Source organism: Chlorocebus sabaeus, chromosome 28 (genome assembly GCF_047675955.1).
Source record: "Chlorocebus sabaeus isolate Y175 chromosome 28, mChlSab1.0.hap1, whole genome shotgun sequence".
NCBI classification, from domain to species: domain Eukaryota; kingdom Metazoa; phylum Chordata; class Mammalia; order Primates; family Cercopithecidae; genus Chlorocebus; species Chlorocebus sabaeus.
The window spans coordinates 7,587,018-7,610,407 of NC_132931.1; the positions used below are offsets into that span (position 1 = coordinate 7,587,018).

A 23,390-nucleotide genomic window follows, 5' to 3' on the forward strand; every position below is an offset into this window, starting at 1 on the left:
GAGACGGAGCTTGCAGTGAGCCGAGATTGAGTCACTGCACTCCAGCCTGGGCAACAGAGCAAGGCTCTGTCTCAAAAAAAAAAAAAAAGAAAAAAGAAAATATTTGTCAAGTAGGACTGTCTTCTAAACTATTTTTCAGTTGAGCACGGTAGCTTGCACCTATAATCCTAGCACTCTGGGAAGCCTAGGCAGGAGGATGGCTTGAGGCCAGGGGTTTGCGCCTAAGCAACATAGCAAGACCTTGTCTCTATAAAAAAAATAAAATCAAAAGACCTCATCTCTATAAAAGTATTTTTCACTGGCTTCTGCCTCTGTATCAAAAGGCTTGTTTATAAAAGCAAAACTCTAAATGATCAAGTAAAATTTTAAGAAGACCTCCTCAGATCTTAAAAACCAAACGACAGAAAATAGACTTTATTCCAAGACAGATTTGTAAAAGATGTTTTTAAAGGGAAAGGCAAGTCACGCTACTAAATCAAACGTTGTTCACAATTTCTGGATCTCCCTCCTCCGCCTGGCACTGCAGCTGAGCCTTGGCGGATGTGCTCGGGGCCCTTGGCCCACAGGAACTTGGCCTCGATTCTCTTCCTGAGGGGCTTCTTAACTTTTCCAAGCCAGGCAGTGAGCGTGGTGGGAGGCTGGGGCTGGCGCCCGCGGATAGCTCCAGATGGAATCCCAGGCCATGGTGCTTCTGGTGTCCCCCCAGTGAGCTTGCAGTGCGGCAGGCAGCCAGGAAGGGCCATAAGCAGACTGGCTTGAATGAAAACTGAGGGCCGAAGTCAGCCTGGCTCCCTCGCCTAAGCTGGGGCTCGGTCCGAAGCACACGCATGGCCTTAGCCAGACACAAACCAAGAGACTGCCATGACAGAGGGAGGAGAAACCTCCTGAGCACTGCCTTCAAGCTAAGCTTTCCTAAGACAGGCTTCTCAGGCCAGACGTGACACCAGACACCGTCGCATATTACTTAGAGAGAGCAGAGATGCGCGGGCCACAGCGGCCCACCAAAGGCTGCTGTCCCATGCTGAGTTCCGTAGGCCTCACCCGCGACTGGAGAGGGACCTTCCCCCAATCCTCCTGGGAGGTACCCGCTAAGGGATTCAGGAGACAGCATCACACTGCACGCAGGGTCCTCTGCCACCACCATCCAAGAACCCCGGGGGGCTGGCCACGCGCTGGCCTCTGCCAAGCAGTGCCAGTGGTTCCCAGGCCAGGGCCACCCAAGCAGGTGAGGGAGGTTTAGATGAATGACTTGGCCAGGGTCACCATGTGGTCCACACCACATGCCACATCCATGGGCTCCCCAGGCATCGTCACCTGAAAAATAAGACCCAGCATACCATGAGTGGGAGTGGCGCACCCGGAGGAGGCAGGCACTGGTGCTGGCCAACTGGCCCTACCTCTCAGTAGGAGACGGTTTCTCTGAGCCGTGGCTCCCTCCCCTCCGGGAATGGGGGCGCTTACGCCTCCCCAGCAGGTCCATCAGGACAACTGCATTTTGTCATGTGGACAAGGCCATCCCAACTCCCTCCAGTCAACGGCAGCCATCGCCATTCACATCAGCCTGAGAGGCCACGCTGGGCAGGAACACAGGCCTGTGTGCATCCCTGGAACCTGCATGCCCCACAGGGGCTGCTCCCCTCTGACCCTAACCCCACCAGGCTCCATGGCCCCAGACCAGGTGTTCAGAGACCTCTCCTAGGAGCCACTGCTATGGTTCACTAAGAAGCTCCAGGGGCCGGGCGCTGGAGCTCACACCCGTAATCCCAGCACTTTGGGAGGCTGAGGCAGGAGGATCACGTGAGGTCAGAAGTTGTGAGACCAGCCAGGCGTGGTGGCGGGCGCCTGTAATCCCAGCTACTCGGTAGGCTGAGGTGGGAGAATCGCTTGAACCCAGGAGGTGGAGGGCTGCAGTGAGCCAAGATTGCACCACTGCACTCCAGCCTGGGTTATAGTGAGACTCCGTGTCAAAAAAAAGCTCCAGAAACCCTTTCTCTTGCTTTGCAGGTCCAGTCTGGGAACCAGACCTCACTGGCCCAGCATCTCCACTCATCTCTTTTTTTTCTTTTTTTTTTTTTTGAGATGGAGTTTCGCTCTGTTGCACAGGCTGGGGTGCAGTGACGCAATCTTGGCTCACTGCAAGCTCCGCCTCCTGGGTTCACGCCATTCTCTTGCCTCAGCCTCCGGAGTAGCTGGGACTACAGGCGCCCGCCACCACACCTGGCTAATTTTTTGCATTTTTAGTAGAGACGGGGTTTCACCGTGTTAGCCAAGATGGTCTCGATCTCCTGATTTTTTTGTATTTTTAGCGGAGATGGGGTTTCACCGTGGTAGCCAGGATGGTCTCGATCTCCTGACCTTGTGATCCGCCCGCCTAGGCCTCCCAAAGCGCTGGGATTACAGGCGTGAGACCCCACGCCAGGTCACATCTCCACTCATCTTACCCGTCACCCCAGCTCCAGTCACAGGCAGGTTGCGTCCCAAGTCACCACCACTAAGGAGGGGCAGTGGCTGTGTCTCAAAGGCCCTTGCCAGGAGCCCTGACCACACTGCCTGTCTGGGCTGACAACATGGCATCAGAGGACAGCCCAAACCTTGAGGGAGCAAGAAGACGGCCTCGCTGAGACATGGAGGCTCTAGCCCGTTTGAAGGGCGCCCACTGTTCTATAACCTCGCCATGGAAACAGACACCCCCAACAACTCCAAGTGTGCCCAGGGTCATGGCCAAGCCAGCTATCCAGGAAAGGGGTGCTCTGCTTTCTCTTTCTTGTTTATTATGACTAGACAGTGCATTCACATAGCTGCAAGATAAAAGGACATTCAGTGAAAAAGAAGAAAAAGCTATTAAATGGCTTTTATGCTGGGCGCAGTGGCTCACACCTGTATCCCAGCACTTTGGGAGGCCAAGGCAGACTCCACTTGAGGTCAGGAGTCCAAGACCAGCCTGGCCAACATGGTGAAACCCCATCTCTACTAAAAATTTAAAAATTAGCTGGGTGTGGTGGCGCATGCCTGTAACCCCAGCTACTCGGGAGGCTGAGGCAGGAGAATCGCTTGAACCCAGGAGATGGAGATTGCAGTAAGCTGAGATTGCACCACTGCACTTCAGCCTGGGCGACAGAGCAAGACTGTCTCAAAAAAAAAAAAAAAAATTATTCTATTACCACCCGTTATCACCAGCTGCCCCAGTCCCATCTGCCTCTGAACTGAAAACTACTTTTAACTGATTTCTTAATAACTTTCCAGAGGTTTGTTTTCGTTTTAAGAGACAGGGTCTAGGCCGGGCGCAGTGGCTCATACCTGTAATCCCAGTACTTTGGGAGGCCACGGCGGGCAGGAGTTTGAGACCAGCCTGGCCAACATGGTGAAACCCCGTCTCTACTAAAAATGCAAAAATTAGCTGGGTATGGTGGCACACACCTGTAATCCAGCTACTCAGGAGGCTGAAGTAGGAGAATTGCTTGAACTCAGCAGACAGAGGTTGCAGTGAGCCAAGATCGCACCATTGCACTCCAGCCTGGGCAACACAGCAAGACTCTGGCTCAAAAACAAAAAAGAGGTAAGGCTTCACTTTATTGCCCAGGCTGGAGTCTAGTGGTGCAGTCACTGCAGGCTTAACCTCCTGGGCTCAAGCGATTCTCCCGCCTTAGCCTCCCAAGTAGCTGGGACCACAGGCACGTGCCACCATGCCTGGCTAATTTTGTTTGTTTGTTTGTAGAGACAGGGGTCTCACTATGTTGCCAAGGCTGGAGTACAGAGACACAACCGTAGCTCACACCACAATGTCGAACTCCTGGGCTCAAGATATCCTCCCACCTCACCCTCCCAAGTAGCTAGGACTACTGGCGTGCACCACTACGCTCAGCTTATTTTTGTATTTTTTGTAGAGACACGGTATTGCCATGTTGCCCAGGCTGGTCTCGAACTCCTGGGCTCAAGTGATTCTCCTGCCTCAGCCTCCCGAAGTCCTGGGATTCCAGGCGTGACCCCCAGGCCTGGCCTTCCAGAGGTTCTTTATGCACAGAAGCAGATATGCGTCTCTTTTTTTTTTTTGAGACGGAGTCGGAGTCTCACTCTGTTGCCAGGCTGGAGTGCAGAGGCACGATCTTGGTTCACTGCAACCTCCGACTCCCTGGTTCAAGCGATTCTCCTGCTTCAGCCTCCCAAGTAGCTGGGATTACAGGCACACAGTACCATGCCCAGCTAATTTTTTGTATTTTTCGTAGAGATGGGGTTTCACCATGTTGGCTAGGATGGTCTCGATCTCCTGACCTTGTGAGCCACCTGCCTCGGTCTCCCGAAGTGCTGGGATTACAAGCGTGAGCCACCGTGCCCGGCCTTCTCTTCCTTTCTTAAGTGCCGACTGCAAAGAAAGTGCCCCTGCCTGGCTTGGCCCGAAGACGCCTGCCAGGATGCTGGCACCTGATCTACTGACCAGGTCCAAATTCGACCACCCTCCCCTGGTGGCAGCACACAGCCAGGTGGTGTGACAGCTGGAAAGGGGATCTGTCACAGTCTGTGGAGTTTACCGAGCTTAAGAGGGAAACCGCCTAATCCAGATGGCCTGGCCCTAAAAGCCGAGGCAGCAGGCGCTGACCCTGGAGCTTTGCGCCTACGCCGAGAGACAAGACCATTAGGGACTCCTGGCCACAGGCAGATGGATGCTGGAAACCAAGTCATGCTGTCCTCCCCCGGCCCTGTCCCTAAACAAATGAATGTCTTTAGCAGAACCTATTACAGGAATCACTAAACAAACAAGAACGGGGCCCAGTGAATCACAAAGGCACGGAGATGCAAAAAGCCTGCGAGGCCGAGGCCGGCGGGAGAAGACAACAGGCTGCCTCTGCGGTGACTGGGCCCCCACCGCCTCTTAGCAACCTCCCCAGCCATTAGGGAGCACTCTATTTACCTTTCCCGGGAAAGTGCGCTTCCTCACTCATCGGCTGCACTTAAGCCCCCAGGTCCTTGCTCCCCTAGGGCTCTGGCCATTCAAGCCCACAGCAGAGGAAGCCAGGATGGTCTCTGCTGTGGTTGGTGTGGGCAGCGAGGGCTCGGCTCCTGGGAGCCCTCCCTGGGGACCAGTGTGAGGCTCCCCAAGGTTCCAGCTCCCCCTGGCGGACAATCTCACATGGTCTCTGAACTGAGTCCAAGGGGAGACTGCCCTCAGCCATGTTTTATTTTTGTCCTAGGCAAGGTTAAATGGCGTTTTTCTTTTAAGCCAATTTACACTCACAGCTCCACTGCTGAGGGAAACAGCTCCAAAAACCAGAACCATATTTAGCCTCGGTGACTCTCTTAAAAGTCTCAGCAGAATCCATTTAGGAACATTCCTATCCACAATTACAAGTTGCTAAAACAAACGCCCACCAGGTGAAAGACGGGGGTGCGGGAAGAAGGAACCCTGAGCGGTGAGTCCCTCGTGGGGACAAGAGAGCCCGGGAAAGGGAGACTGCTCTGGCGCCCAGCTCTGCAGTTCAACGGCACCAGCTTTTGCATATATATATACTTTTTTTTTTTTTTTCAATGAAAAGGAGTCTCAATGTCACCCAGGCTGGAGTGCAGAGGCGCGATCTCGGCTCACTGGAACCTCTACCTCCCGAGTTCAAGCAATTTTCCTGCCTCAGCCCCTCAGGTAGCTGGGATTACAGGTGTGCGCCACCACACCTGGCTAATTTTTGTATTTTTTTTTTTTTTTTAGACGGAGTCTCGCTCTGTCACCCAGGCTGGAGTGCAGCGGCTGGATTTCAGCTCACTGCAAGCTCCACCTCCCGGGTTCACGCCATTCTCCTGCCTCAGCCTCCCGAGTAGCTGGGACTACAGGCGCCCGCCACCTCGCCCGGCTAGTTTTTTGTATTTTTAAGTAGAGACGGGGTTTCACCGTTTTAGCCAAGATAGTCTCGATCTCCTGACCTCGTGATCCGCCCATCTCGGCCTCCCAAAGTGCTGGGATTACAGGCTTGAGCCACCACGCCTGGCCTAATTTTTGTATTTTTAGTAGAGACAGGGTTTTACCATGTTGGCCAGGCTGGTCTCAAACTCCTGACCTCGTGATCCGCCCACCTCAGCCCTGCAAAGTGCTGGGATTACAGGCGTGAGCCCGGCCGCTTTTGTATTTTTAAATTTTTGTTTAGAGATCAGGTCGTGCTCTGTTGCCCCGGCTGGAGTGCAGTGGTGTGATCATAGCTCACTGCAGCTTCCTACTCCTGGGCTCAAGTGATCCTCCTGCCTCGGCCTCCCAGGGAGCTGGGATTACAGGCACACGCCACTGCACCTGGGTCATTTGCGTTTTGTAGAGATGGAGTCTCACTATGTTGCCCAGGCTGGTCTCGAACTCCTGGCCTCAAGCAATCCTCTTGCGTCTGCCTCTCAAAGCACTGGGATTATAGGCGTGAGCTACCACGCCTGGCCTGTGCCCAGCTTTTAACCTCACTCCTCTCCTGCTTAGTTAGAACCACCTAGGTGGGTACATACATAGACAAATAAATAAAATTTTTTTTTTTTTTTTTTTTTTGAGACAGTCTCACTCTATCACCCAGGCTGGAGTGCAATGGCGCAATCTCAGCTCACTGTAACCTCTGCCTCCTGGTTCAAGGAGAATCAAGTGATTCTCCTGCTCAGACTTCTGAGTAGCTGGGATTATAGGTGTGCAACCCCATGCCTGGCTAATTTTTGTATTTTTAGTAGAGATGGGGTTTCACCATGTTGGTCAGGCTGATGTTGAACTCCTGACCTCGTGATCTGCCTGCCTCGGTCTCCCAAAGTGCTGGGATTAGAGGGATGAGCCACCGTACCTGGCCAATAATTAAAAAAAAAAAAAACCCACCAGCCAGGAGCAGAGGCTCACGCCTATAATCCCAGCACTTTGGGAGGCCGAGGCAGGTGAGGAGTTCGAGACTAGCCAGGGCAACATGGAGAAACCCTGTCTCTACTAAAAATACAAAAAGTAGCCAGGCATGGTGGCACATGCCTGTAATCCCAGCTACTGGGGAGGTTGAGGCAGGAGAATCGCCTGAACCCGGGAGGCGGAGGCTGCAGTGAGCCAAGATCGTGCCACTGCACTCCAACCTGGGTGACAGAGTAGGATTCCGTCTCAAAAAACAAACAAACAAACAAAAAGAACCACCACCTAAGACCCGGGGCCAGGGAGGCAGTCGTATAAGTGAGGCTGGAAGTCAGCGAGCTCCCCAGCTGTGTCTCCAGACCCCATCGATCCTGATCTGCAGGGCCCATGGGGAGGGGAAGCACTGTCTATAGGCAGAGTCGCAGGTTCAAATTGTACCCAATCCGCTCAGGGGCCGTGAGACCTGGGGCAAGCCCCTTCGCTCCTGACATCGGTGTCCCCGTATGCGCACTGTGGAGGGAGCAACCCCACCCTCAAGGTGTCTGGAGGATGAGAGAGAATGGACGTCAGGTGCCCAGCACGCTGTCCATGCCCTGCCCTCCCCGAAGCCAGGCTGGAATGCTTGTCTGTGGAAAGCCAGGGCGCTCCCTGGGGGATGAGGGGTGAAGGCCATTCCACACCCCCTCTTCGCCTGCCATGGGTCCACGGCACCCCCCTTAGGTCGGAGGGTCCTGAAAGGCCGGACAACACCTGGTCGAATGTTCCCTGCCACTGCGTGCTGCCTTATCTCCATACCAGCTTCAGGTTTGCCCAGGGAGGTGGGTGACTGTAGAAAGACCATTATCTTTTTTTTTTTTTTTGAGACGAAGTCTCGCTCTGTCGCCCAGGCTGGAGTGCAGTGGTGCGATCTCGGCTCACTGCAAGCTCTGCCTCCCGGGTTCACGCCATTCTCCTGCCTCAGCCTCCCGAGTAGCTGGGACTACAGGCGCCCGCCACCGCACCCGGCTACTTTTTTTGTATTTTTAGTAGAGATGGGGATTCACCGTGTTAGCCAGGATGGTCTCGATCTCCTGACCTTGTGATCCACCTGCCTCAGCCTCCCAAAGTGCTGGGATTACAGGTGTGAGCCACCGCGCCCGGCCGGAAAGACCATTATCTTAAAACTCAGAGGTAACTGAGTCCAAATCCTGGCTCTGACTCCGACTTAGATGTGTGATCCTGGGGGAACCACTGAACCTCTCTGAGTGATGAGTCTCAACATGTAGCAAAAAAACAGGTCCTGGAAAGGTTCTGGAAGCAAAGGTTTGAATCAGGTGGCTCAGATGTCGCCTCCCGGGCCCACATACTCAGAAAAGGCCAAATTGTGTGAGTCTAAGAATAACTAGTTGGTACCAGTGTACGAGCTACAAGTGAAGTTTTACTCTTTTTTTTCTCTTCTTTTCTGGAATACTTCTTAAATGATGTAATATATCCCCTACGGACCATTAATTTGAACACAGTTGTTTTAAAGAATAAAGATCACCCAGGCACAGTGACTCACCCCTGTAATTCCAACATTTTGTGAGGCCAAGGTGGGACGACCGCTTGAGGCCAGAAGTTTGAGACCAGCCTGGGCAATATAGTGAGACCCCATCTCTTAAATAAATAAATAAAATAAAACAAATAAATATAAATAATAAAATAAGCCAGGTGTGGTAGCACATGCCTGTAATCTAAGCTATTCTGGAGGCTGAATGAAGCAAGAGGATCACTTGAGCCCAGGGGGTTGAGATCAACACATAAGACCCCATCCCTTAAAAAAAAAAAAAATTATTTGGGTGTGGTGGCACGTGCCTGTCATCCCATCCCACATCTCAGTTACTTGGGGGGCTGGGGCAGGAGGATCGCTTGAGCCTCAGAGTTTGAGGCTACAGTGAGTTGTGATCTCACCGTACTCCAGCCTAGGAGACAAAGCAAGACCCTGTTTCAAAAAAAAAAAAATCCCGGGCAACACAGCAAGACCCCATCTCTACAAAATATACAAAAATTAGCCAGGTGTGGTGGTGCAAGCCTGTAATCCCAGCTACTCGGGAGGCTGAGATGGGAGGATCACTTGAACCTGGGAGACAGAGGCTGCAGTGAGCCGAGATCCTGTCACCACACTCCAGCTTGGGTGACAGAGCAAGACCCTGTCTAAAAGAACAAACAAACAAAACAAAGAAAAGAAAAATCACTTGTAATTTTTTTTTTTTTAAGTGAGACATCAGAAGGAACTGGACCCTCCCACCCCCAATCCAAAGAGGACAGGGGTCGAGGCCACTCCCTGCACAAACGCTTAGGGGCTCCCTGAATGTGCAAGAGGCAGGACAATGGTTTGGCGCCAAATGCCGCCATCATGGGGACAGGCTGGGGTGCTCTTTTCCCGACGGTACAAATGTGTTTAAAAAGCAAATGATAGGCCGGGCGTGGTGGCTTAAGCCTGTAATCCCAGCACTTTGGGAGGCCGAGACGGGCGGATCACGAGGTCAGGAGATCGAGACCATCCTGGCTAATTCGGTGAAACCCCATCTCTACTAAAAAATACAAAAAAAAAAAAAAACTAGCCGGGCGACGAGGCGGGCGCCTGTAGTCCCAGCTACTTGGGAGGCTGAGGCAGGAGAATGGCGTAAACCCGGGAGGCGGAGCTTGCAGTGAGCTGAGATCTGGCCACTGCACTCCAGCCTGGGCGGCAGAGACTCCGTCTCAAAAAAAAAAAAAAAAAAAAAGCAAATGATAGCCAGGCATGCACCTGTAATCCCAGCTACTAGGGAGGCTGAGGCAGGAGAATCACTTAAACCTGGGAGGTGGAGGTTGCAGTGAGCTGAGAATGTGCCACTGCATTCAAGCCTGGGCAACAAAGCAAGACTCCATCTCAAAAAAATAATAATAAAATAAAAATATAAAGCAAATGACCAGAAGGACACTTGGTGCGTGGAGCATCAGGGCAAGTGACCCAGATGGAATGTCAAGGGGATCGGGCTCCGGCCACTCCCTGCCCGCACAGGGACCAGTGCTTTGCACAAGCCCCTTGTGGCAGGGGCAACATGACCTGAGTCAAATCTCAGGCTGATCACTCTGCTTTGAAGGAAATGAGGGCAGGGGGCAGACCCTCGTCAGCATTCTTTCACCCAAAACCCGGCTGCTTTAACTGTTTCCCAAGCCCGCCCTCAGAAGGAAGTCCTTTTCAAAAGGAAGGGCTAAGTGAGAGAAGAGAGGAGTTAGTGAGAAAGCAGTGGGCATGTAGATGACTGACGCTCACATTATCTGAGCTGCGTCCACTGCCCGACTCTCCGTTCCTCACACCGGCGGTTTCCAGGCCCAGGAGAAAGCTGGCAAGCCCCACCACCTTGGGAACAACTCTATTATACAAACACTTTTCCAACAAGGCTAAAGTCGGTCAGGTGTGATGGGTCATGCCCATAATCCCAGCACTTTGGGAAGCTGACGGAGGCAGACTGCTTGAGGCCAGAAGTTTGAGACCAGCCTGGGCAATATAGCGAGACCCCCATCTCTACTAAAAATACAAAAATTTGCCATGTGTGGTGGTGTATGCCTGTGGTCCCAGTTATTCAGGAGGCTGAGGTGGGAGGATCACCTGAGCCCAGGAAGGTCAAGGCTGCAGTGAGCTGTGATCACATCACTGTAATCCAGCCTGAGTGATAAAGTGAAACTCTGTCTCATAAAAAGCAAAAATAAAAAACAAAGTTAAAGTCTCCATTTCGACTTGCTCTCTCAGAGCCCCCACCAATGGTCTTGAAAAAAAAAATATACACACACACACACAGATATACATACATACATATATATATATATATATACACATACACACATTTCTTTTGCAAGTCCTTTTTTTTTTTGAGACAGAGTCTCCCTCTGTCGCCCAGGCTGGAGTGCAGTGGTGCGATCTCGGCTCACTGCAACCTCCGCCTCCCGGGTTCAAGTGATTCTCCTGCCTCAGCCTCCCGAGTAGCTGGGATTACAGGCGCCTGCCACCACGCCTGGCTAATTTGTTTGTACTTTAGTAGAGACGGGGTTTCACCATGTTGGTCAGGCTGGTCTCGAACTCCTGACCTTGTGATCTGCCTGCCTCAGCCTGCCGTTGGGATTACAGGTGTTAGCCACCGCACCCGGTGCAAGTCCTTTTTAAAAATGCTTTTCACAATTTCAAAACAAATTAAAATGCAACCTTCTGATAAAGTACACCCATATGCATACTGCACACACATGCATGCACTCACACACATACACACGCACACACGCATACGAGTTTCTATGCAGAGACTATCTCTGGAAAAGAACATAAAGAAACCAGGACCAAAACTGGAACAAAAACTCTGGAACAAAACTGGGTGGTGGGAGACTTATTTTCCATAGTATAGTGTTTTGTACCATGAACATATGTTTCATGTTCAAAAAACCCCAAAAACCTCCTTTTTTAGAATGCCTTAAAGAACTGACTTAGTAAACAACGCAAAGGTAAACTACAATTTTAGAACGAGTCTCTCTTCCCCTGTAATTCTGGAAGGAGCCTTTTTGTCTAATTGCATACTACCGCCCCTAAGGAAGCGACTGTATTTTTTCACTTCATGGCTGCGGTTGGACCATCTAAATATTAAACATCCTGCTTTCTTTTAAATTCATTGTGAAGCATTCCCCTATGTGGGCTTCTGTAAACAGCTCCTAGTGTGCTGACTTCATCGAGTATCTCCCCATCTCTGGAGCCTCACGGCACCCTGCCAGAGCCTTGCACCATCGTGCCTCTGTTTCCCCGATCCACCCCAAGGACGGCCTCCAACAGGCCTTCTTACAGGACTGGATGCTTGGGTGAGCCACTGCCTCCAACCTCCCACTCAGCGGGCCGGGATGGGCTGACCCAGCTCCTGTATCCCGAGAGCCTGGTGTCACTCCCCCACCCATCACACCATGCAGATGTCCCACGGGTATCTCATGGGTGTCACCAGAGTGTGCTATGGCGTGGCACGCTGCACTGGAGGAGCGTAGCCAGGACCCGGAAGGGGGAGCAGGTCCTGTGGCCCTCGTCCTGGCCCAGCTGCACGCGAGGTGCCTGCGGTGACGTCAGGCGACTCTACTCTCAGCGTCCATTCTCCAGACCGCCCCGGTCAGCCTTACCCTCCATGGGAAATACTGGTCCTCCAGGCGACCGATTCCCAGGCAGCCTCGGATGTTCTTGCCCCATACAAACAGCTCTCCTTTGTCTGCAAAGGGAGGAAAACAGGGGTTGGTTGGCACTGTGTGAAGAACAAGTCTCCAAGGAGAGGATGGGTCATGAGAACAGGCTTTCTAGAACCAGATACCTACAGAGCCCACCGTTCAGCTTTCACCAGGTGTTCATGCTTTCTTTGAAGGCAAAAGTAAGGGTCTGAGATGCTGCCTCCATATCGAAAACAGGTCCACGCCCAGGACTTCTGCTGTATCCACCCATGTGGGAGATGAGCACGTAAATGAAGATGGGGGCTGGGGATGGTGCGTGGAGCTGGGGCCTGGGGGTGGTGGACAGGGCTGGGGGTGATGTACGGAGCTGGGGCCTGGGGGTGGCGCACGAGGCTGGGGGTGGTGCATGGAGCTGGGGTCTGTGGGTAGTGGACGGGGCTGAAGGTCACTGGTGCACACAGCCCACTCTGCTCACCCCTTGTGCCCCGCCTACAATCATGTGCCACCAAACTCCGCCCTCCACACCCTGGGCTTCCCGATTTGGCAGTGAAAAGTAGGACAATTTGTCATTCCTGGATTGACTGTCCATATCTTGGGAGCATTTGGCCACAGGACATCTAATGACCTGCTTGTGCTGGGTCTAGGTCTGTGTTTCAGGAGCAGGGGACAGGCTGGAGATGGAACAGACAGATGATTTTAATATATGTTTACAAACTGTAAAAACTGTCAGGAAGAAAAAGTACAGGATGCTGTAAGAGGTCAACCCAGGAGATGGCCTCTCTTAGCCCGGCCTTCAGGTGGGACTCTGTCTGCACCAGCTGGGGCACTCCTGGGCCCATGTCACCACCAGCTGTCGGGCAAAAGGCTTGGGTCATGGGGGGCAGAGGAAGTGACGTGGAAAAGCCAAGACTACAAGACCCGGGGTTGATGAAGTACGGAATAATTACAAGCTATCTTAGCCCCCCTGATCTGAGCGTGCCCCTTGTCCTCCACACTCAGACCTCAGATAGTTTTTTTTTTTTTTTTTTTTTTTTTTTTTTGAGACGGAGTCTAGCTCTGTCGCCCAGGCTGGAGTGCAGTGGCGCAATCTCGGCTCACTGCAAGCTCCGCCTCCCAGGTTCACGCCATTCTCCTGCCTCAGCCTCCCAAGTAGCTGGGACTACAGGCGCCTGCCACCGCGCCCGGCTAATTTTTTCTATTTTTTGTAGAGACGGGGTTTCACCATGGTCTCGATCTCCTGACCTTGTGATCCGCCCGCCTCGGCCTCCCAAAGTGCTGGGATTACAGGCGTGAGCCACCGCGCCCGGCCTCAGATAGTTTTTTATGTGTGTGTTTTTGTTTGCTTTTGAGATGGGGTCTCACTCTGTTGCCCAGGCTGTGATGCAGTGGCACAAACACCGTTCACTGCAGCCTTGAAGTCTCAAACTCAAGCAGCAATCCTTCCATCTCAGCCTCCAGAGTACTGGGACTACAGGCGTGCACCACCACAACCAGCTAATTTCTGTATTTTTTGTAGAAACGGAATCTTACTATGTTGCCCAGGCTAGTCTCGAACTCCTGGGCTCAAGGGATCCTCCCATCTTGGCCTCCCAAAGTGCTGGGATTACAAGCAGGATCCACTGCACCCAGCTAGACCTCGGGTGTTTAACAGAACAATTTGGTCTGGCTCCCCAAAATGCTAGCAGACCACAGCATAAACCAACCAACTCCAATTCCCAGATGGCTATCTGCAAATGCCAGGCACACAGGCAGGAAGACAGCTACGCTCTGTCTACCAACAGGCAGTAACTCACCCTTAGAAGGAGGCCTGCTGGGTCTCGGGGAGAAATCCAGAAAGGAATTTCATTTCGCTGTGACCTGAAATGGCTACATGGCATGAGGGCAAATAGAAAAGCCTCTGCTCTAATCAAACACTTCACACAGATTTCTAAACACATGACTCTGCCCATAGTTTAGGCCTTAAGAACTTTCCGGAAAGTAGATATTTGTTTCTCCAAAAATTAGTCCGTACGACTCTTACTTGCCAAATCAAAATAGTTTTAAGAATTCATGACACCAAATTAGCCGGGCATGTTGGAGGGTGCCTGTTATCCCAGCTACTCGGGAGGCTGAGGCAGGAGAATCGCTTGAACCCGGGAGGTGGAGATTGTGGTGAGCCAAGATCGTGCCATTGCACTCCAGCCTGGGCGACAAGAGTGAGACTCTGTCTCAAAAAGAAAAAAAAACAGAATTCATGAGACCAACACTCAGCTGCAAATGCTAGTGGCCGCTCTGGCTGGGCAGTGGCAAGGAATTCTCTGGCTTAGTCATGACCACTGCGACTTCAGTGCTTCAACCTAGATCCAGATAAAACTCCAGCCGACAGCCGTAACAACCCCGGCCTGCCTGTCTGACGGCCTCTGAAGCCTGGAATTCAGACAACAAGGGAATAGCAGTCAGGACCCCGGTACAGAGGGCGGGCAACTGGGACAGGCCCCACGTGGGAATGAGGCCAGAGAACTCAACGGAAGATGACACGAACTGACTGTTCCGGCCCAGATGTTTGAAAAGAAAACAATTACTTGCCATGAGATGAAAAGATTCTTTTAATTGCAAGGAAATCTCTAATTTACTTGAGAATCACAGAATGAAATTAATTCAGGACAGTTTGACTATTCGAGTCAACTAGAGAGCAGCAAATTGAATCCACAGTAACCGTAGTGGAGGAGATTTAACCAAGAACAGGACACAGTCCTTACCCTTACCCTGCAGGGTAGGCGGATATTCTGTGGCCTTGTGATCTGGCAGGCCTTTGGGAAAAACTTCCATTTCGCTCTCCCCTTTCATCACTCTCTGCCCCAGCACTTTGGAGAAACCAGTAGATTTACCTCCGTGAAACCACGGGACAGTCTGACAAATCGGCCTTTTGCCATCCCATATCCTGGGTCAGCTCAGGGTCTGGGCTCGGCCGGGGAGTGGCATTAAGCCCCACACAATCACTTCCTAATCACCCACCCGTGGATCCGCCAAGCCTCTGCCGGTTTCCTCCGGCACCCGACGTACTCGCGGTGCCCCTTCCTACCACCGACGGGTGCTCTCTGGAGAATACGCATGTTCACGTCAGCCTACCCACAAACCAAACGAACCCAACCCAAACCTCCAAGGGGGAAAACAGGACACATTATACAACCTCGAGGCAAACAACTTCTCGTTTAGCCCTCGCTTGAGTTATCAGTACAAAGGCGCCGTTCTGTTGGATGGGTGGAAGTTTGGGGTTGAACTTGAGAGAGAGAGAACCTCTGCCGGGCTTACACCGGGGCCGTCGGGCTTGGTCACTTACTGGTCAGTGCAGCAAAGTGGCTGAGTCCACATCGGATGCAGGAAACCTGGATTTCTGGGTTGAACTCCGTCAAGCCAAAGAGAGTGGGTGGAATCATTTCAGGGACAGCACTTTCCACTAGGTTTGGGCCTTTCCCAAGAATTCCATAGCCCCAGACAAAAACATGTCCTTCTCCTACATTACAGTAAAAACAAGGGTCAGTAAGTCCATTCAAGTAAGAACCCTCCCTCACCAGAAACTCCAACTACACCACCAAGGTTTATGACATCCACACGATTTTTGTTGTTCTTTTTTTTTTCCTCCTTGCTTGGCAAGAATGTGCAGACAGAGGTTTAGAATAATTCACTCCCCCCTGCTTAAATTCTTGCTGGGGGAGTCTGTCTCGCCAGCTCTCCTGGCTCAGAACACAAACTTCCCACATCTTGAGGGTTAGTAACCTGGAGGGGATCAGTGCAGAAATCAGCCAGAAAACCCATACGAATACCAGAGAATGGAGGATGTCTTCTCCGCCTAATGACAGCTCTGTGTTTCGCACTGATCGGAAGAGCAAAGCCAAACACATCAACAATGTCTGGCCAGATTCTTAAAACTCTTAGAAATGATGTTTTGGATACAGAAAGTTTAATATTCATCAGTGGTGCCAGACATTTCATCGCTATCCAAAGCTGAAGGCTGTTCTCCCATCTGCCTTTGATTTTTTTGGCTGGAGAAGGCAGAGCTGGAGTCTCTCTGGCCCCAGTTAAGGGAGGGGAATGAAGTAGTTCGCTCTCCACTCCAGAGGTTTGCTCTAGGATGACTCAGCTCTGTGGTCATGTGTCTACAGATAAATAGCGGGCTATTTGCTTTTTGTTAAGAACTTTATTCACACCCTGTAATGACTGAGCTCAATCCAACGACATCTTCCCATGGCCATAGTTCCTTCCTTTTTTGAAACAGGGTCTCGCTCTGTTGCCCAGTGCAGTGGCATGATCATAGCTCACTGCAATTCAAACTCCTGGGTTCAAGAGATCTTTCTGCGTCAGCCTCCTGAGTAGCTGGGATTACAGGCGTGCACCACCATGCCAAGCTAATTTTTCATTTTTTCTTTTTCTTTTTTTATTGAGACAGAGTCTCACTCTATCACCTGGGCTGGAGTGCAGTGGCGCGATCTCGGCTCACTGCAACCTCTGCCTCCTGGGTTCAAGCGATTCTCCCACCTTAGCCTTCCGAGTAGCTAGGATTACAAGCATGCACCACCATGTCTGGCTAATTTTTCTATTTTTAGTAGAAACAGGGTTTCACCATGTTGGCCACGATGGTCTTGAACTCCTGACCTCAGGTGATCCACCTGCCTTGGCTTCCCAAAGTGCTGAGATTACAGGTGTGAACCACCACACCCAGCCTTCCAGCTAATTTCTCCACTTTTTGGTAGAGACGGGGTCTCGTTATGTTGCCCAGGCTGGTCTGGAACTCCTGGCCTCAAGTGATCCTCCTGCCTCAGTTGCCCAAAGTACTGGGATTACAGATGTGAGCCACCACGCCCAGCCATGTTACCCTCCTGAGGCTGAGGTCTATAGCCTGCAAATCCAATAGACACTGACCACTCCCTATGCAATCCACCTACAGCTTCCCAATGAACCACCGGAAAGAAGGCCTCACCGTTTAACACTGCACAGCCCGTGCCACCGCACGCAGCCTGCCGCACCTTCCCCACTCCTGAGAAGTGTAAGCACCGGGGCACATTCACCTGAACCAAAGAAAGGAGCCACACTGTTAGGAAAGCAAACCAGTAAGGAATGGGAAGTGTTCTAGTCTTAGGTACAGAGTAGCTGAGTCCCAGTTCATTCATTCACTCCAGAGATAATTCCTGAACATCACATGCCAAGCATTATACTAGGGACTAGGGTATAATGGTAAGCAAAAGAGACCCAGTTTCCACCCTCAGAGAGTTGTAGTCTAGTGGAGGAGGCAGATGTCAACCAAAGTTAACATGAAATGACATTTGTGGCCAGGAGTGGTGGTTCACGCCTGTAATCCCAGCACTTTGGGAGGCTGTGGCAGGCAGATCACTTGAGATCAGGAGTTCGAGACCAGCCTGGCCAACATGGTGAAACCCTGTCTCTATTAAAAATACAAAAATTAGCTGGGCATGGTGGCAAGTGCCTGTAGTCCCAGCTACTCGGAGGGCTGAGCCAGGAGAATCGCTTGAACCCAGGAAGTGGAGGTTACAGTGAGCCGTGATCACACCACTATACTCCATCCTGGGTGACACAGCAAGATCCTATCTCTAAATAAATAAATAAAGTGTATTGTTTTAATCCACTAAGTATTGGGGCCTTTTGTTATGTGGCAATATATAACAATGGCATGCCACTGGATCTGTCCCCCACAGGAAGGCCATGGGTGACATTTCTCTCAGGCCTTGGTAGCTGGGAGAGCCATACTTCTCCCCAACACCTTATTTGCTGTTTATCTTATGGAAACAATGAATCATTTAAATGGCCATGTTTCTTCTTTGCTTTCCCTACTAGGAAGCTCATAGCCAAATTTGCAACCACTTCTAGCTACTGTACCTGACCACAGGGGAGGCTTTTAAAAATCTTATTAGCTGACCTTTACTTTCCCTTTGTGCAGATTTCGCTATCTATTAACACATATTTAAAACCCTGCTGTATGTTGTCAGAAATTTGATCATATCAAGGAATGTAATATGTTTATTTATTAGAGATGGGATCTCACTATGTTGCCCAGGCTGGAGTCCAGCAGCTATTCACAAGCAGCATGATCACAAGACACTGCAACCTCAAACCGCAGCACTGCACCAGCCAGGTACAGCAGTGGTCATGCCTATAATCCCGGCAGTTTGGGAGGTTGAAGTGGGAGAATCGCTTGAGGACAGGAGTTTGAGACTAGGCTGGGCAAAAAAGTGAGACCCTGTCTCTACAACAAAATTTTTTGTAAATTAGCTGAGTGTGATAGTGTGCACCTATGGTCCCAGTTACTAGGGCGGCTGAGCTGGGAAGATTGCTGGAGCCAGGAGTTCGAGGCTGCAGCGAGCTATGATAGCACTCCAGCCTGGACAACAAAGTGAGACCCTATGTCTAAAAAAAACCAAAACCAAAACCAACAAACAAATAAACAAAAAACTAGCCATTAGCAATATGGGGTTGTTTGGAGGAGTCATTAAAATGTTCTGAAATTAGATAGTGGTAACAGTTGCACAGCCTTGTGAATATGTTAATACTAAAATCCACTAAATTGTAAACTTTAAAATGGTGAATTACGGTGTGTGAATCATATCTCTATTTTTTGAATTGGCCGTTAGTTGGTAATTGTGGAACATGAGTGATGGGACGAAAGAGATTAGTTACACAATTGATATGGTTTGGATCTGTGTCCCCAGCCAAATCTCATGTTGAAATGTAAACCCTGGCTGGGCGCGGTGGCTCATGCCTGTAATCCCAGCACTTTGGGAGGCGGAGGCGGGCGGATCACGAGGTCAGGAGATAGAGATCATCCTGGCTAACACAGTGAAACCCTGTCTCTACTAAAAAAAATACAGGCCAGGCGCGGTGGCTCAAGCCTGTAATCCCAGCACTTTGGGAGGCTGAGATGGGCGGATCACGAGGTCAAGAGATCGAGACCATCCTGGCCAACATGGTGAAACCCTGTCTCTACTAAAAATACAAAAATTAGCCAGGCATGGTGGCGGGCACCTGTAGTCCCAGCTAGTCGGGGGCCTGAGTCAGGAGAATTGCTTGAATCCGGGAGGTGGAGGTTGCAGTGAGCCAAGATTGCGCCACTGCACTCCAGCCTGCCAAGAGAGTGAGACACTGTCTCAAAAAAAAAAGAAAAAAAGTGTGGGGCGGCTGCCCTGATATGGAGTAGTCATTCTTTATTCCTTTACTTGTCCTTTTTTTTCTTTTTTTGAGACGAAGTCTCACTCTTGTCCACCAGGCTGCAGTGCAATGGTGCAATCTCGGCTCACTGCAACCTCCACCTCCTGTGTTCAAGCGATTCTCCTGCCTCAGCCTCCCGAGTAGCTGGGATTACAGGTACCTGTCACCACACCCGGCTAATTTTTGTATTTTTTTTTAGTAGAGACGGGGTTTCACCATGTTTGCCAGGCTGGTCTTGAACTCCTGACCTCAGGTGATCCGCCCGACTTGGCCCCCCAAAGTACTGGGATTACAGGCATGAGTCACCATGCCCAGCCTATTTGCTTTGTTTTGAGACAGAGTCTTGCTCTGTCACCCAGGCTGGAAGGCGGTGGCGCGATCTCAGCTCACTGCACTCTCTGAGCGATTCAATTCTCATGCCTCAGCCTCCTGAGTACCTGGGATTATAGGCATGCACCACTACACCTGGCGAATTTGTGTATTTTTTTTGTAGAGATGGGGTTTTGCCATGTTGTCCAGGCTGGTCTTGAACTCTTGACCTCAAGTGATCTGCCTGTCTCGGCCTTTCAAAGTGCTGGGATTACAGGTGTGAGCCACCACACCCAGCCCCTTAACACTTTAATGTTTCCAAACCTCCCAGCACCACGCCCTCGGTGATCGCAAACCTGTGTGGAGTCAGTGACAGAGGCCAGCTGCAGGTACTCCGAGTTTCCCCAACCAAAAAGTCCTCCGTCAGCGGACACGGCCAGGCAGCAATCACCGTAGGTGGTAACTTGGACAATGTTCACTCCCGCCAGGTCTCCACCTAGCTTGGTGGGCATGCTGGTGATATTGTAGTGACCCAGACCTAACACGGTGGAAAAGACGGATTTTTAATTATTTGCTCTTTTAACAAACACATACACAGACTTACTATACGCCAAGTGCAGTTTTAAGCACTTAACAAATATCAGCTCAGAAATCCTAATCTGGGGCTGGGCGCAGTGGCTCACGCCTGCAATCCCAACACTTCGAGAGGCTGAGGTGGGCAGATCACTTGAGGTCAGGAGTTTGAGATCAGCCTGGTCAACATGGTGAAACCGTGTCTCTATTTAAAAAAAAAAAAAATTACAAAAATTATCAGGGCATAATGGTACGTGCCTGTAATCCCAGCTACTCAGGAGGCTGAGGCACAAGAACTGCTTGAACCTGGGAGGTGGAGGTTCCAGTTAAGCCGAGATTGTGCCGCTGCACTCTAGCCTTGGCAAGAGTGAGACTGTCTCAAAAAATAAAAAAAGAAAGAAAAGAAAGAAAGAAAAGAAAAGAGAGGAAGGAAGGAAGGGAGGAAGGGAGGAAGGGAGGAAGGGAGGAAGGGAGGAAGGGAGGAAGGAAGGAAGGAAGGAAATCCTAATCTGCTTATTTGCATGCTCATACAACTTATTTATTTATTTATTTTTGAGATGGAGTCTCACTGTGTTGCCCTGGCTGCAGTGCAGTGGCACGATCTCAGCTCACTGCAATCTCCACCTCCTGGGTTCAAGCAATTTTTTAATTCTTGTGACTTAGCCGCCTCCCAAGAAGCTGAGATCACAGGCATGCACCACCACACTCAGCTAATTTTTGTATTTTTCATAGAGATGGGGTTTTGTCATGTTGGCGAGGCTGGTCTCAAACTCCTGACCTCAAGTGATCCGCCCATCTCAGCTTCCCAAAATGCTGGGATTATAGGTTTGAGCCACAGAGCCTGGTCTAAAATTTTTGTTTTAATTGAAATAGAGACGGCGTCTCACTATGTTGCCCAGGCTGGTATCTAACTCCTAGGCTCAAGCAATCCTCCTGCCTCAGCCTCCCAAAGTGCTTAGATTACAGGTGTGCGTCACCTGCCCGATCACAACAAGCAATTTCTAATGCACTGGTGGTCTTGCTAGAAATAAAGAAAATCTCTAAGAGCCCATGCCATCCCCAACACCACTCCCAAGTAACAGGGAACTTAAAATGGCATGGTTAACAGTCAGCAGAGAGGCCGGGCACGGTGGCTCACGCCTGTAATCCCAGCACTTTGGGAGGCCAAGGTGGGTGGATCATGAGGTCAGGAGTTCAAGACCAGCCTGACCAAGATGGTGAAACTCCATCTCTACAAAAATTAGCCGGGTGCGGTGGCAGGCACCTGTAATCCCAGCTACTCGGGAGGCTGAGGCTGGAGAATCACTTAAACCCAGGCGGCAATGGTTGAAGTGAGCCAAGATCATGCCACTGCACGATCATGCCTGGGCGACAGAGCGAGACTTCGTCTCAAACAAACAAACAAACAAACAAAAACAGCAGAGAAAAGGACAGGCAGGACCTGCCCAAAAGCAAATGTCATTATCAACACTTGCTATGGGGGTAACCCCTGGGCAGCAGCCCAAGGCAGAACACTGAACTGTAGACTCCTGCCTTCAACCAAGGTCCTCAAAGGGATGGACCTGTTTCTCAGCAGGTGAATGGATCAACCATGGTGCATCCAGACAATGTAATGTTTGTTATTTAGCACTAAAAAGCAGTAAGCCGCCAAGCCATGGAAAGGCGTGGAGGAAACTTAAATGCATGATACTGATTAAAAGAAGCTTATCTGAAAAGGTTACATACTATAGCATTCTAGCTATACGGCATTCTGAAAAAGACAAACTATGGAGACAGTAAAAAGACTGGGGCCAGGCATGGTGGCTCATGCCTGTAATCCCAGCGCTTTGAGAGGCCTAGGCGGGCGGATCACGAGGTAAGATCAAGACCATCCTGGCTGACACGATGAAACCCCGTCTCTACAAAAATATGAAAAATTAGCTGGGCGAGGTGGCGGGCACCTGTAGTCCCAGCTACTCGGGACGCTGAGGCAGGAGAATGGCGTGAACCCAGGAGGTGGAGCTTGCAGAGAGCCAAGATCACACCACTGCACTCCAGCCTGGGCGACAGAGTGACACACTGTCTCGAAAAAAAAATAATAATAATAATAAATAAAATTTTAAAAACTTTTTTAAAGCCTCAAACAGCTTGTTCTTGTTGCTAAAAGACTTAGAACTCCCCTGTTGAGTGGCCAAAGATACCCCAATGCTCTCTCAGTTCATTTTTTTTTGAGATGGAGTCTCGCTCTGTTGCCCAGGCTGGAGTGCAGTGGTATGATCTTGACTCACTGCAACCTCCGCCTCCCAGGTTCAAGCAATTCTCCTGCCTCAGCCTCCCTAGTAGCTGGTATTACAACCATGCACCACCACACCCGGCTAATTTTTATAATTTTAGTAGAGATGGGGTTTCACCATGGTGGCCAGGCTGGTCTCAAACTCCTGACCTCAAGTGATCCACCCACCTCGGTCTCCCAAAGTACTGGGATTACAGGTGTTAGCCACCACACCCAGCCTTCTCTCAGTTTATTTCTGTGGGAGCCAGTGCTGAGGGGAATGGAAGAGATGCAAAAAAATAGTATTATAGGAGGGCACAGTGGTTCCCACCTGGAATCCCAGCACACCAAGAGGCCACAGCAGGCAGACTGCTTAAGGTCAGGAGTTCAAGACCAGCCTGGGCAACATGGCGAAACCCTGTTGCTACAAAAAATAAGCTGGGCTTGTTGGCTCACGCCTGTTGTCCCAGCTATTCTGGAGGCTGTGGTGGGAGGATCACCTGAGCCTGGGAGTTTGAGACTACAGTGAGATGTAATCGCACCACTGCACTCCAGCTTGGGCGATGGAGCCAAGAACAGTGTTCCTCAGAAAATGATAAGAGGTAAAAGCTGAATTAAGGAAGAAGGGTTCTAGCCCATAAATGCCCTACAGCTCACAGCTCCACATGACATGGACTGAGAACTTTCACAACCCCAGTGCATGAAAAGAACTCTACCTGTTTGCCCATCAGCGCCCCATCCGCAAGAATAGACTTCTCCTTTATCCGTCAGGAACAGACTATGATCCTGACCACAGGCGACCTAGCAGACAAACAGAGGTAAGGGGGATGAGAAGAAATGCTTAGAACCCTGGAGTCCTCATCCAAAGAAGGACCAGCACCATTGCCTGCCACTCCTGGGCACCTGGAGCATGGTCCGGGCAGACTGCTCCATGCTCATCTTACTCCTTGTCAATCCACCAGTCTCCCACTGCACTGAAACTGCTCTTGTTAAAGTAAAATGCAGATCTCCAAAGGGGCAAATCCAAGAGCT

The 23,390-nt window shown here is 50.8% G+C and overlaps 1 protein-coding gene across 1 annotated transcript in view; it reads right to left on the reverse strand.

Moving 5' to 3' along the window:
• Nucleotides 1-386: 386 nt before the first annotated feature.
• RCC1L (RCC1 like) overlaps nucleotides 387-23,390 on the reverse strand; it is a 37,141-nt gene continuing 14,137 nt past the window's right edge. The window contains exons 6-11 of the mRNA XM_008018308.3: nucleotides 23,075-23,159; nucleotides 19,891-20,072; nucleotides 16,986-17,073; nucleotides 15,348-15,521; nucleotides 11,987-12,072; nucleotides 387-1,314 (exon numbers count right to left, since the gene is read on the reverse strand). Coding sequence (XP_008016499.2) covers nucleotides 1,237-1,314; nucleotides 11,987-12,072; nucleotides 15,348-15,521; nucleotides 16,986-17,073; nucleotides 19,891-20,072; nucleotides 23,075-23,159 — 693 coding nt within the window. The 3' untranslated portion in view covers nucleotides 387-1,236. The remainder of the gene's footprint in view (nucleotides 1,315-11,986; nucleotides 12,073-15,347; nucleotides 15,522-16,985; nucleotides 17,074-19,890; nucleotides 20,073-23,074; nucleotides 23,160-23,390) is intronic.